The 15,831-nt window shown below is 33.3% G+C and overlaps 1 protein-coding gene across 1 annotated transcript in view; it reads left to right on the top strand.

Moving 5' to 3' along the window:
* The window catches only part of LOC146538938 (dual 3',5'-cyclic-AMP and -GMP phosphodiesterase 11-like), a 122,967-nt gene that overhangs the window by 100,624 nt on the left and 6,512 nt on the right, over positions 1–15,831 (top strand). The window contains exons 10-14 of the mRNA XM_085185931.1: positions 253–501; positions 10,056–10,214; positions 11,258–11,392; positions 14,250–14,399; positions 15,515–15,565. Of these exons, the coding sequence (XP_085042057.1) occupies positions 253–501; positions 10,056–10,214; positions 11,258–11,392; positions 14,250–14,399; positions 15,515–15,565 (744 nt within the window). The remainder of the gene's footprint in view (positions 1–252; positions 502–10,055; positions 10,215–11,257; positions 11,393–14,249; positions 14,400–15,514; positions 15,566–15,831) is intronic.

Consider the following 15,831-nt stretch of genomic DNA (forward strand, 5'->3'; position numbering starts at 1 on the left):
ATAAAAGTAATCCGGGTTTATTAGGATTTTATACAATAGAACTCTTCAAGATTTACGTCTTTCATAAACATGGCTCGATTTGGATTATTCTTATATAAATATTGTAGACTAAGTAAAAGACATATTATTGGCTAAGTTTTCTTGTCCTCATATATGCTCCTTTATTTGTCTATAAACGGAGAAAGCAATGTTTTAGAGATATTTCATGGCGTAACTTAACCACGCATTATATTTTTTTTTAATTTTGTTTAGGTGATTAACAAACAAAGCGATGGCCCGTTCACCACGTACGACGAGAAGGTTTTCGCGTCGTACCTACAGTTCTGTGGCATCGGTCTACGGAACGCACAGTTGTATGAACGGTCACAGTTGGAAGTGAAGAGGAACCAAGTCTTGCTGGACCTCGCGAGGATGGTCTTCGAGGAGCAGAGCACGATAGAGCACATGGTGTTGAGGATATTGACGCACACGCAAAGCTTGATACGATGTCAACGGGTGCAGGTAATTTGTTTGCTAGCTTTTACCGGCGGATTCGTCCACTTAATAGTTAATTTAAGTTAAGTTTAGTAAGTTCTTAGGCCGTTGTGACGCAGGGGCACAAACCTGGGACTGTAACTATAACTGCTTACACAAACGGCAGACGGTTGTGGGTTCAATTTCCACTCGTGGGAATAAATTATTGATTATTAAGGCAAAAGCGGGACGTTGAGTTCTGCCACTCAACAAGCATTGCCTCGAAAATTCGGCGGCTCTGCCTACCCTAGGCTCTATACACCGGGTGAAGCTGAAATAATAGGTTTTATTTTAATATGTCCAGATTTTAAAACTTTTTATTGTATAACAAATAGAAAACATATTTTGCTTTCTAAAACATATTTATTTTAACGATCAATAGAATATGTCAATTAAGCGATGATCCTATTAAAATGGCACAAAAGAATTTATCTCAATTCTAAAATATGTTAAAATTTAATAAATTCTATTAGTATGATGCATATTTTGTTATAACTTACACATATTCGATATATTTTTTATGCTATGTCATTTAAAATTCTATAGTGTGTGCCTGTAAAGGCGACAAATCGTAAGTTCGATTCCCACTATAGAGAATGAAATATTTTAATTTCTTTGCTCTGGTGTCGAGGCATAGCGCGGCGTTGAGTCCCGCTACTTAACACGCAACGCCTCTAGAGTGCGGCAGAAAGTCAGGAAGAAAAGTGAAGAAGTCTTAACAGGAGGTCCCCTCTGCGTACTTTGCTACATGCGGGATACTGGTGGAGCTGATGAATGATGAAAAATGTATAATTTGAATTTTAGTCTTATTGTAGAAATAGATTTTTTAATATGCCATTTATTATACAATTTCAAGTACAAAATCTTAGGCTTGAAATAAGAAATACAATAATATAATAATTTATGGCAATATAAATATCACACGAGCTCTTTGAGAATATTATATTTGACGTAGTTTATAGTTTACTAATACTATGGCTTTGTTGTTTCATGCGAACATACTCGTAATATTGACAATTTTAATTTGCTTTGTCCTACTAATGTTCTCTAAACATACTCGCAATTGCCAATAAATATGCAATTGCGCGTATCTTCTATCTAACGTTATGTCTTAGTGCGTGGAAACAGATTTAAATTATATTTTATAGAAAACTAGCAGACGCGCGCAGCTTCGTCTGCTTATTTGTACCCTTTGGGATGAATTATAATAAACCATGAAACATGTATTCAATAAAATATTTTTAAGAGTCTAAATTTCAAGTTTTATAAAAATCGGTGGCGATTTAAAAAAAACCATACAAACTTTCAACCCCTATTTCACCCCTTTCGGATTAAAATTTTTCAAAATCCCTTCTTAATGGATGTCCAGATTACAAAAGTAAACTTCTGTCCAAATTCCACGTTTCTACCATCAGCGGTTACGGCTGTGCGTGCGTCTTACCTCAGTCAGTGAGGACAAGTCCTTTTATATATATATATATATAGATAAAAGATTAATAACAATATACATGGAATATGAATATTATGATCAATTTATTTTTATAGCACATTTTGTATGTAATATTTGTATTAGAAAAAACTAAACGCATTTAAAGAAAAAAATATGGGGTAAGTTTCAATAATATAATGTTAGGATTTTTGTTATCAATTATCATTAGATGTTTTATTTTACAATAATGGTACTTTTGTTTCTGCGGCCTTATCTTGGATTCCTTCCAAATATGCCTTTCTATCAAACATAAGACATTTATTTGATATATTTGAGCAGTTCTAGTTCTAGAAATGTGGCATAATTTTTGTTGAAAACAATACACAAAACATTAATTCCAGTAAAGAGTACTGTTTTATCTTTTGTGAATCTAATAAACTTCTAAATGTTGCGGTTTCATGTTAATTTCGTTGGCTTACATTATCTTGCACAATTTATTCCACAAAGAATTTCAAGTATATTTGAACTATTCTACAAGAACACAATGGACCCATAACTGTCTTGAAATGATCTAACATTTTATGCACCAAGAATTTTCATATAACGTTATCCCAGATGCATTCGGAATTAGACATTTCAAGCTCAGACGAGAGCTGGAGAAACTCATATCCAATATTATCTACTATAAGTTTATTCTGGAGATAAAAAGTTTACCCGACTCCAGATTCAAACCGGTTCTACGTTTCAAGTAATAAAGTTCATACGACAGTAATTTCATATTCATGCCACTTTAAAATATCGTATCTACGATCTCTTTGTAGATTTCACCCGAGGGTATTGGGAAGCCATTTGTGGCGCAGGGCTACAAAGTGTGACTGAAAATGCGACTGGTTGTAGGTTCGATCCCAACTCGAGAAAATGAAATATTTATTTAAAATTTATTTCCATTTCTTCGACGCAAAGAATTCCACTCCAGAGTTCGGCGGAAAGTAGTTAACGGAGTGTCGTAACACAAGTTTTTCTCTACTTAACCTGCTTCACGCTGTGTGCGGGATATAACGTGAAGCTGTATCGGGATTTATTGTAATTTCTGGTGTCACGAGTTCACTGTATATCGACGCTACGTACCTGATCATGATGGAGCCGTCGCCGGCGCCAACCTTATCGCGGTGATCGCGAAAACAACTGAATGCTAATTGGCATTGGCAACTTTTAACCAGGCCGTAGAGGGGGGATGTGGTCGTTTGTATTGATTGTATTGTTTGTATTGTTTATAAATCAGTAGTCAATCAGTGTTGTGGTGTGTGTTTTCCAACTACAAATATGGTCTCCAATTTTCTCGACCTCGGTCAACTGTATTTAATGTAAATAGTAAATACTTTAATGGAAATCCGATTCGTTAATGTTATTATATTTCGTTCAATTTTGTTGTTTTCGCGATTCAGTTTAAAATTGGTAGCGTGGAATACAATTATGTGCTGATGATATATATAGTTGTGTTATAATGCTAGTGGCCGGGGCCTGTGCGGCTTCGCCTGTTTGTGTTGCACAATTATTTATTTTCTTGACATAAAACAAACACTAAATGTTAAGGAAATATTGTCGAAATAGAATATTGAAAACTACATTTAAATTGGTTTAGCTGTTTTTGAGATAAGCGTAAACAAACGCACAGACAAACAGACAAAAATAATTAAGAATCATAGTTTTGTTTCTATTACATTAATAAACTTACTTAATAAACCTAATAACATTTTTTTTCCCATATATCTTCCATGTACAGACACCGATCCGTTACGATTTTTTTATAAGTACAGACAGATAATATGAAAACACATAGGTTTCTTCATATATACGAGTATAATACGTGTTTTGCTATAAAATGGAGAATAAATAGGAATACAATCATTATTTTAATTCGCGTAATAGTTATTATACCCAGCACATGCCGTTTTAAAATGTATTTGAAATTTATGTATTTTTCATTTCTGCAATTTATGGCTCACTGCTGTTTCATATTACAATCCTAGATTTCTAGCAGTCATGTTTCACATATATTTTATATCAGTACAAAAGGGGTGATTTTAATTTTTATAAGTGAATGCTTTTGGCACTATAGCTGCTAAGCTTTGGCTAGTATTCGTTCTTAAGAACAATATTCCGCAACGTATAGGGGTATTGGCGGAATGCCAGACATCCTGAATTTAAGACGTACTATGTAGGTACTATTGTTTTACCAGTGAAATGTGAATAAAGTAAATTTTTAGTAATTTTTGGTTGCGCTTTTACCATATAATGTATGCTATACAAAAGGCAAAAGCGTGTGACTGGCGGTGACTAGGTTATAGATTCGATTCCCACTCGAGGAAGTGAAATATTTTTATTTTTATCGCTCTAGTGTCGAGGCGCGGTGTTGAGACCCGCGACTCATCATTCATTACCTCCAAAATTCGGTGGACAATGGGAAGCGGAGCATCTAAACACTAAGGTTCCTCTGCCTTCCCTGCTTCGAACGAGATGCAACGTGAAGCTGAAAAAAAAACAGAAATCATGAAGCTATATAAAAGATTTATTATATATTCCATAATCCTCCCCCATTAGTTATACTATTATGTAAGATTAATATTTATAAAACATTTTTAGCAATATCAGTTTTACGCACGATAAGCTTTTTAGGGCGACAAAATGTTAGATATCACGATTGAAGCGTGACGCGTGTACTTACCTACTTATGCTGATATCGTGATAACCGCGTGATAGCCTGAAAAGCTGACGATGTCAGGTGGGCTTTGTGATAGCGAAAGGGATTTAGCGAGTTTAGGCGTAGCTTTTAATATTGAACCATCATTTTTTCACTTGGGTGAATGAATTATTATTTATTATTTTCATTTTCTCACTCTGATAACAGATTTAACACGCAATACCTTAAAAATTTCGTCAGAAAGTGGGGAACGGAGTGTCGTGACATTATGTTCTCTCTCCCTAACCTGCTATGTGCGGGATACAGCGTGAAGCTGCTGATTAATTTGAGACTAAAATATTTCTGTGATACATCGAAAGCTTGCCAAAATCGTCGGCAATATGCAACGTAGATGACGTAATCTGGGCTCTTGGCTACGACTTTTGTATTAGTAAACACTGTGTTTACATTTACGCGTTCTTGGTATGTCTATATATTATGTTTTGATTATATAATGTTTCTATACTTGTTTTATCATTTCACATATATAAGCAAAGTATGTATATACGAGTACACTCGTATGTCTGTATGTATATAGTACTCGTATGTCTGTATGTACATATATTTTTAATTTTTAGCTTATCGTTTAATAAATACTATTTTAATAATTTTCTTGAAATAAATTAATATGAATCAGCATTTGTAATTGTCTATAATTAATTATAACAAATTCACTTGAAAATTATTAAAGTTGACAGAAAGATTTTATGACTTTTTATAAAAATATTTGACGAAATTGAAACATTTTTTCTGTGTACGTTAATAAAAAATAGAGTTTCTTCTAAAAATTATATTATAGCACAAAAATACATCGCGTATTAAAATGCAAAGAGCAAGAGTGGACAACATACATTTTCATTAAAATTATATTTAAAAGACGAATTTTATTTTATACTTATAAAATTTTTGTGGACATTTTAAAATCACATCACTATTACGCGGCCTGTTGACATTTCACTTTGTACAATAATATAACAAAAATATGTAGATATTTTTAATTTCAATATTAATTTTAAAACATATTACGTTATGTGATATTCTAGAATCGTCGCAGTTTTTTTGCAGATGTTTAAGATTTCCTGCATTTTCCTGCAAGGCAAAAAACCCGGCGTTGTCTTCTGCCACTCAGACATTGCGTGCCTCAAAATTCACCGGAAAATGGGGAACGGAGTGTCCTAACACTAGGTTCCCTCTGGCTACTGAGGTGAAGCTGATTTCATTTGGTATATAAACTATCGTTTGTTGCTTTCGGGGAACCTGTCAGTAATATATATATTGTATTGTATGATACGTGGAAACATCCGTCGATCAGCAATGACGTATATCGGTCGAGTGGATGCGCGATGTTCCCCCAGGCAGTACTTTATTGGATCATTTCCAAGGGAAACTCAATTTTGTAAGAACAATGTGGAAAAACGAAGGGAACCCGCCCGTGGGAGTTCAGCTAATTGTATATTTGACTTGGTGGCGGCGGTGTGAATATGTTTAAGTTTATTTCTTTCATTTTTATCTATATGTAAGCGTGTTTGCTTATTCCTGGCATATGTTTTGAAAGGCAGCAGAATTTATATTTGGACATTTATTTTTGCGATGTGTTATTTTAAATATATAGCGGTATTATGTTATATATATATATATATATATATATATTAATAATTTAAGAAATAATGTTATTTCAGTTTCGTTGAGGAATTTTCTGTAAATATTATATTCACGAAATGAGGCGTCATAACGGAACAGATATTTAAAAAATCTATTTTTTTTTAAATTTTGCATACGTATTTTTAATTACGTTAACCGTTTAACAAACTATTTAACCGTATTAATGCAATTAATGCTGTAAAATTAAAGATTTTATCTCAATACAGTTTGTTTAACAAACACCGTATATAGTAAAGATTCCGGTTCATATTCTTGTATCTTAATTGTTGTGTTAATGTTTAAAAACACTCATCAGACTAAACAACTTTAGTTAAGACATCATATTTTTATGACAATAATTATACCCCACATTGATGTTCCCTATCCCGCACGCAGCAGGGTAGTCAGAGGGAACCTAGTGTTAAGACACTACGTTCCTCACTTTCTGCCGAATTCTGGAGGCATAGCGTGTTGAGTGGCAGAACTTTGTATGTCAAACAAAATAACCAGGCTGAGCAATCTTCTAAATGCGTCATATCCACTATGGCACAGGGGCATAAACGTGTGAATGAATCGCTACGGGACGACCACCCAACATTCAAAGCCTCGAAAATTCGGCGGAAAGTGAGGACCTGAAACCTGTGAAACTGACATATCCATCTACAAGTTCTAATTATTTTTAAAAATCATCAATTGAAACATACACACAAAATATTATACATACTTATAGGATTTTCTGTCCTGAAAACAAGAGGAAAAATGGACTCTAGTCCAGCCATTAAAATAATAACAGGAACATTTTTTTACTGATATTTCCAATATCAAATAAGCAATATCGATTTAAGTCTATAATAATTTAAACTGTTTCCAAACAAACGCCTCCCACGGACGCGATTAACCTTGTTTGCAGGACGATATTGAAATTTAATTTCGCCCTTGTTTCAACTTCTCAAGGGTAGTTTAGACCGATGCCTATTAAAATTCATGGACTTGTACTAGTACTTTTGACAATTAGATTACATAGCGTTCAAAGCCGACGCCCCCTAATGCTGGTAATCTTTCAGGATTGGGAACTTGGGGACCGCTGTGCTTATCTGTTTTCCAAATTGTTAAAAAGTACGAAACGAGAGTATTACTGATGCCTTTTTACATTAGAAATACGTTAGAGTCCGCTTGTCTTTTTTGTTCTATTTCTTTTCGTACATTTTTGGACTTTGAGGCCAGTCGGGACGCAGCGACACAAAGTGTGCCTGTAAACTGGAGTGTGGGTTCGATCTCCAATCAAGGAAATTATATATTTACTTTGTTGTCATTTTTTTCTCTCTGTTGTCGAAGTAAAATGCGGCGTTGAGTTCTGCCACTTCAACACGAATGCCTCCAGAATTTGATGAAGGGGGGGGGGGGGGGGGGGGGAACGGAGTGTCTTAATAATGTCCTGTTGAATGTGAGATATACGTGTCTCTAAAAAAATTATCTTGATTTAAAAGAAATCGTTTTGGTAAAGTAAAGTAATAGTCCTGTAGTTTATATATAATTTAAGTAAAAACCACCGCTTATAATACACTCTTGGTTAATCTCAAAAGTCCCGTTATCGAAGTCGTTAAACTGCTGTGAATCTTTCCAGTCAATTTAAGTCAGACAATAACAATTGAAGTTTATTATTTTCAAATGTTCCCAGCTACGTTAGAGACGGTGCCTGGAATGTGCGTACGTTTCCACTTCCAGACACATTAATGTTATATTATTACAATTCTGGGGGGGAGGGGGGGAGGAGTAGGTATGTGTGTGCTTACTGTCTGACTTTGGAAATACAATGGGTGTAAGTTAATTTACTAACCTTTTATTACTCGAGAATGAAGCTTTAAACAAGATATTTCAAGACATAATGTGAGTGTATAAAATGTTCTGTTTCTAAATTCTCAACCAAGAATAGGAAAAAGAGAAGTCGAATTTGCTTTAGCGAAGAATATAAAAGTTTATCGATTTCTCATATTTATTATTATTACACTAACGATCTAAACCCGGCTTTGTCCGCTTGAACAAATATTTCATTTCGAGGATCGAACCAACAACCAGTCGCGCTTTGTGCCCCTGGGCCTGGGTCATATTGATTTTGAAATATTGAAGCTTAATATGTTTTTATCTTATAAAACTTTAAATTTACTTTATCACGATATCAAATCTATTCTATACTTATAATAAAATCGTAAGAGAATCGGTGTCTGTAGTTGGAAGATATTTAAAAAACAAATTATTGGGAACCTTTATTTACCTAATAGAGCCCAAAACTATGATTTTTAAAATGTTTGTCTGTTTGTCTGTGCGTTTTTTATCGCTAATGTCACTGCAAGACTTAACCGATTTAGATGCGATTTTCACTATTGGATTCTTGGAAACTTCCGAAAACATATAGGATTTATTTTATTACAATCGGTTCATAAATAAAAAAGTTATGTCAATTTAAAGTATTTAGTTCGACAAATTTGCTAATTGCCGTAACAGTTCTTTTATACAACTGTTTTGTTGAATTGACTGAACCTTTAGTTTTCAATTTCTTTATTAATATTTCTATTTCAAGCGGGCGTAGCCCCGGACGGGCCCACTAGTTGTATATAAATCCATGTAAAAGACCATTTAGTGCTATCGTCTATAAGTAAATGTTTTTACATCAATCTATCAAGGTCACCGTCAAATTTGAGTAATAGATGATAAATTACTATGTGCAACCATTAATTGCAGAATAAACTACATTTATCATAGAATGCAGGGCTTGTGTATTACGAGGCTATAAATTATTTAATATTAGTTTTGTATCGCATAAATGTATGAGCTTTTAACGAAATTGATTATTCTAGTCTTTAGGTTTTCTTAGTTTCTAGAGGCCATTCGTGGCGCAGGGCCACAAGCGTGTGACTCGATAGGTTGTGAGTTCGATTCCCAGTCGAGAAATTTTTGTTTCTTCGCTCTGGAGTTACGCTACTATAAACGCAATGCCTCCGGAATTGTGAAAATGAACTGTCTCAACACTAGGTTCCCTCTGCCTACCCTGTTGCGGGTTACAGCGTGAATCTAAAAAAAAATGATATTTTTTTATTTGTATACTTTAATATTATCATAGATATATATATAATGTTGAAAAATTAACTGCAATTAGCCAAGCTTTAAGCGTCAGTCATTACGGCGATAGCTAAGGTAATGCGTGCTATTAAACTTAATGTCGACGGTGCCTACGCGATGTAAAACTATGCAATTTCTTTTTAGATAAAATTATTTTGTAAATTGTTTTGTAACGGCATTTTTACAGCCCATCGTTAATGGTGTAATTTGTGGTATAAAGAAAATTTGTGTTTTGAAAGCTTATACTGTAATGTAAAGGCAAAAGTTATTATAAATCGTGGGTATTGTAACTTAAATTTTTTCCATAAACATAAATAATAATTTAAAAAATCCAGCATATAGCAGGGTAGGCAGAGGGAAAATAGTGTTAAGACATTCCGTTCTTCTTTTTGTGCGATTTTCGAGGCATTCCGTGTAGAGTGGCAGACCTCACTGCCGCGCTTTACCTGGTTACCACAACGAGAGTAATGGGCAATAAAATTATTTAATATGAAAATATTAAATAATTTTATTGCCCCAAGAGGAAATCGTCTATATAAATATACCAGCTTATACTTTTATACCCTTTGTCATAACTATCCATTTGTATTTTACTATTTTAATTTATTTTTTCAGATTCTGTTAGTCCATGAAGCGTCAAAAGGTAGTTTTTCACGGGTCTTCGATTTAGAGGCTGGCGATGATGAAGAGCCTGGTACACCTCGCACATCGCCCTATGAAAGTCGGTTTCCCATAAACATTGGTATCACGGGTTACGTAGCTACGACTGGTGAGGTAAGATATTCTTGAATTATTTTTATAAATTGTTTAATACATTTAGTTGTTTAATATTAAATTTTAAAGTGGATTAAGCAAACGTTTATCGGTTGACACTACAATAAAAAATATTTATATCACTAAAAAAAAATATATATTTTTTTTATATATTATCAAATATTTATATTACATTTATATATTAAAAAAATTAAATACATTTATTATAATACATTTGTTAGAGTAGCTACCTAACAGTGTTGAACGAAAACTCTTATCTCTTATCAACTGTTGGTGGAAGTTTAATCATCTCATCAAAGGTTACAATTTGTCGAACACGTTTAAATGAAAGTTTTATAAATGGTTAGAAGAAAGTTAAATCACAGTTCAAATTTTTTAGTTTCTTTTTTAATTGAAGTAAAAGAGTTCTAGATGTAAAAAGATTTTTGCTTTTATATTGTAGTTTTAAATTTTTAATAATGTCTTTGTTAAATACTTTATTAAAAATTTTAAAGTTGAAAATTAAATTAAAAAAACTTAATTGTTATAGAATATTCTATAATAGTTTCGTTTTTACTTATTTTTCATTATTTATATAGAGTTAAGTATTACTTTAAATAGTTTAAATATAGTCTTCAAAGAGATGAAACACTTTGGCATTCCATGGATTCACCCCCTGGGGGAACCCCTTCTCATTTGAGAGACAAGAGCTTGAAGCAGTCCCTGGGATTTTAAAGTACCCATTAGCATTCGTCGCCACCTGTCCGAACTCCTCTCTCTCTAAATAACCAAATTCTAAACGATCCTACTAATATGTCATTCAATCGTTCTAGAAATTAATTGATGATAATTCTACCTAAGCTGACATCTTTTAGTAAATTATATAGATAGTATGCCGATATACCATACTTTTTTAGCTTAACGTATTCCACATATAGTTGGGTAGGCAGAGGGAAACTGGGAACCTAGGATCCTAGTCCAGTAGTTTCCATTAAAACACATCCATCTTATTAGTACTTATTAATATCATAAGTTACTATACACAATATTTATATTGCTTGCAGACAGTTAACATAGCTGATGCATATCTGGACCCTCGCTTCGACCCCTCAGTGGACGAGGGTGCGGGTTTCAAACATAATACCATACTGTGTATGGCAATTAAAAACTCGGAGGGAAGAATTATAGGTGTAATTCAAGTAAGTATATTTTAATGTGAAATTACAGTAGGTAATCCTGTTTGTACTGAAAAATAAATTTTCTTTTTTAGTGACCTAACTGTGAGAATGTGAGAATTATTTATGTTCAATGCTATGTTTTAAAATATTTACAAAGGCAAAAGGTATTGCAGATATTCGTTATATTATGCGTATGTTTTTTTTTTATTCTTATTAATATTTCAGTTGTATTAAATTAAATATAGGATTATTTGAATGCTAGGAACATTATATAGTTATTAATAGCTTAATAACTTGGTTGTCGGTTATCTTAACTGTGATTGTTGTCAGTATAGATTATAGTTTTTATTTCCAAATCAATTAAAAATTATAATAAAAATTTCATTTCAGTAGGCAATTTAGTCATTTATAAATTTAATAAATAATCATGTTGTTCAAGCAGGCGAAGCCGCGGGCCTACCTCTAGCGGCGGGCGGGACCTCTAGTAATTGTCTAGTTTCGTATAAATTTCAAAGATATAAACTTTTCAAAGACATTAACAAACCTACCATTGATAAAATACCAAAGAGAATAAGATATAGGGAAATGGCCGAAGTTGTGTCATAAACGTATCCTCTGGGGTCCCGTGAATTAATAAAAAATTCAAAGGGACACCAACAAACGTTCTTAGATTGCGCATTGCGGGGGACGGGTGCGACAACGTGTACGCGTGTAAGCTTACCCGCAGATTGCTTTACGCAGATTATATTATTAACTAGTGGCCCCCGCGGCTTCGCCCGCTTGTATTACACTATTGTTAATTTTCGCTTTTCAATTATTTTCGTGTTCTAATAATATTTTTGTAGCAAATTTTTGCTTTGTATTGAGATTAGTGCTAACAAACGGACAGGCAAACAAATAATAATTTTGAAAGTTATTGTCTTGGGTTCTATTATATCAATATAGGCCCCCAGTACCATTTTTTTATATACATTTCCCATGTACAGACACCGATACGTTACTGTTTTAGTATAAGTAGAATAGATTTAAAGTTGAAAATTAAAAAATTAAAAAAACTTAAGTGTTATAGAATCTTCTATAATAGTTTCGTTTTTACTTATTTTTCATTATTTATATAGAGTTATTACTTTTAATAGTTTAAAAATATTTTTCAAAGAGTTGAAACACTTTGGCATTCCATGAATCCCCGGTACATTTCGTCACTCATATGAATTACGCCGTATCACATTTACTAAGCTCGGTAATGTGATAGAAATATGCAAAGTGTTTGACGTCAGTGTAATAATATTATGTTTTCTGTTGTAACTTCACTCTGGAGAAAGGTTTTTTTTATTATTGTTTTTAGTATTTTATTTTTGTTAAAATAATATTAAATAGTTAACTAGGATGTTTCAGTTACGATTGGCGCGGGGGCTGAAGCGTGTCACTATAAATGCGACAGGTTGCGGGTTCGATTACCATTCGAGGAAATAAAATATTTAATTTTCTCATTTTCCTTGCTCTGGTAACGAGGCATTACGCAATGTCTCCAGAATTCAGCGGAAAGTGGGAAACGGAAGTGTTTTAACACTAAATGAAAAAAATTATGTTGAAAGTTTAACAATATAACCAATAAGCATTTATATTTTATAATCTACAATAGTAAGTAAAGTCAGGCGAATTGGTTATACATAAAATTTTATTAGATTGTTTATTTGTATTCAAATAACGTCAACAAGTATAAAGTCGTCATCTTGTTATTTAAAATGGCTATCAGAAACTGCACAACATATTTACATCTAGAGTAATAAACATTGTCGCGATCTTATGTTACCGTACATGGAATTCTAGACCACATATCTAGATCTAGATAGTATTACTAATTTAAAAAAATCTAAATTAAAACAGGTTCACGGTGTATTCCTTACGCAGCTTGGTAGGCAGAGGGAACCTAGTGATAAAACACTCCGTTCCCCATTTTCCGCCGAATTTTGAAGGCAATTTACTGAGGCGCTTTGCCTTAACATCAAAGCAAAGATATGTAAATATAAATGTAAATAAATATTTCATTTCCTCAAGACGGGATTGAACCAGCAACCGTCGCATTAGACTCACACCCTTATGCCCCTGCGCCACGAAAGCCTCGATACTTCCTTTTTTTACTAATTAACTTCGCTGAACACCCAACGCTATGCGGAAATTATCGCGTCAAGTTCCAAAAGCTGAGGATTTGGTCGTTAGTATTTTTAATTAGAGCAAAGAACAGTTTTCGGGTAATTTTCGTCGAAAATTGGACTCTCCGGGGAAATTAGGTTTTTTTTTTTATATGAAAAAAGCAGACTAATATTGAGATGAGGATGAGGTTGAATATTAGGTATTTGTCGTCGTTCTCGTCTGGTCGGTCCCCTTATTAGATACTGTTGGGAATGTATATCGGTGTAAAATTTTAGTAGCAGATACTTACTTGTTTTTATAACCTTGTTCTGGAGTTTATTTATTGATTATGGCTTTGTAATGGTTTTATCGGGATATTTTATAGTTTATATTACACATTATGGTTAGATATTGCTTCTATATATTTTGCATTAAGTACTTTGCCACCTTGACTAAAAGGAGAGTTTTAATTAAATATTATAAATATACTTTTCAAAGGGATCCTAGCTGCTAAGATACTCTATTGCCCACTCTCCGACGAGTTCTGGAAGCGTTGCGTGTTGAGTGACGGAACTTAACGCGGCCCTTTGCCTCAATACCAGAGTGAAAAATGAAAATTAAATATTTCATTTCCTCAAGTAGGAATCGAACCCACGACCTGTCGCCCGTGCCCCTGTGCCACGACTGGCCTCATTATAATTGTAATTTTTACAATAATAATAATTTTCCCCCATTAATTTTACAGTTAGTTAACAAATTCGACGACCTGCTGTTCACGAAGAACGACGAAAACTTCGTAGAGGCGTTCGCAATATTTTGCGGCATGGGCATCCACAACACGCACATGTACGAGAAGGCAATCACGGCGATGGCCAAGCAGAGCGTGACGCTTGACGTAAGTCCCCATTATCTACGCCCCCATTGTGGTACGTGGTCGGCACTCGAGATTATACCAACATATTATGTATTTATGGTTTGCCCATGAGATTGATTGGAAATTATTCTGTTAGCATATTTCGTTTTGTTTTACTTGTAAATGTATTTATGTTATATTAGTTATTAGTTATATTACTGTTCAAGAATATTTAGAAGATAAACATGTATGCAATTAATGTCTATTGAATGAGATATAGGATAGCTGCCAGCAAATGTAATAGATTGTACCATTGATTTTGAAAAGAGCAACTGTTGAGTTTCTTGCCGGCTCTTCTCAACAGAACTGCCTTCCGAACCGGTGGTAGCTTTTTGTTCATATGTTCATTCGACGATTCAAAAGTGCTTGTTATAAGTTTATTTGAATAAAAAATATTTTGAATTTGAATTTAGGAGGGTAGAGGTAAGACACTCTGCTTCCGCTCCCCACCTATCGACTAAATCTGGAGACATTGTGAGCTGAGTGGCAAAACTCAACGCCGTGCTTTTTCTCAATACAATGCGAGGATATGAAAATTTAATATATTCATTTCGTCGAGTGGGAGTCGAACGCACAGCCCGTCGCGCTCGCACTCTTATCCTCTTGCAGTCTGATGGCGTTGTTTTATTTATTCGCGAATATTATACATAATACTCTAGGTTATATTAGATAACGGAATATTTTGTATTTAATTATATTAATAATAGTTTTAAATTAATATTGTTATCAATGTTAAATGATAGATGTATGGGTGCTGAGCACGTATTGTTATGATGATGGAAATATGATAATGCTGTGTTATACTTCTGAATAAAGCCACTAGGCTCCTATCCTCAAGCAGTCTTTAACAAAGCTTAGTTAGTATTAAAATCATCTACTCGAAAAACAATATAATAATTATCAATGATTTAAACTAGGATTATTTTATATGATTATTCTATTGATTTCTATTAATGATTGTGTTATTTTTTTTTTTTTTTTTTTGTAATATTTAAAAACAACGTGTATATTAACGTTTTTAATTTTAATATAAGCATTCGTTTTTTTTTGCGAACTGTATCAAGTTTAATTATAAACATGACCTATTATTATTACAGGTGTTGAGTTACCACGCTTCAGCTTCTTTAGATGACGCGCAGAGATTACGGGTGAGTTCACAAGCAAAATAAACTGACTGTGCCATTGCTAAAATGATGTAACCTATGTTTTAATGTTTTTTTTTTTGCTATTTACTTTATTTCTCTGTATATAATAGTATATTTTTTGAGTATATTATTATCTGCTGAAAGAGAAATTCGTTTTAACTAGGCAGTAGTCAAATCTTAAAACAAATTATAATGGTAATCTAATTTTAGATCTATAATCATCGTATCTGCTCTTAATAAATAGTTTTCGCAATTATTCTGTGAAAGCG

The sequence above is a fragment of the Heliconius melpomene genome, chromosome 5 (assembly GCF_056956725.1).
Source record: "Heliconius melpomene rosina isolate 202511_hmr_F chromosome 5, ASM5695672v1, whole genome shotgun sequence".
NCBI classification, from domain to species: Eukaryota; Metazoa; Arthropoda; class Insecta; order Lepidoptera; family Nymphalidae; genus Heliconius; species Heliconius melpomene.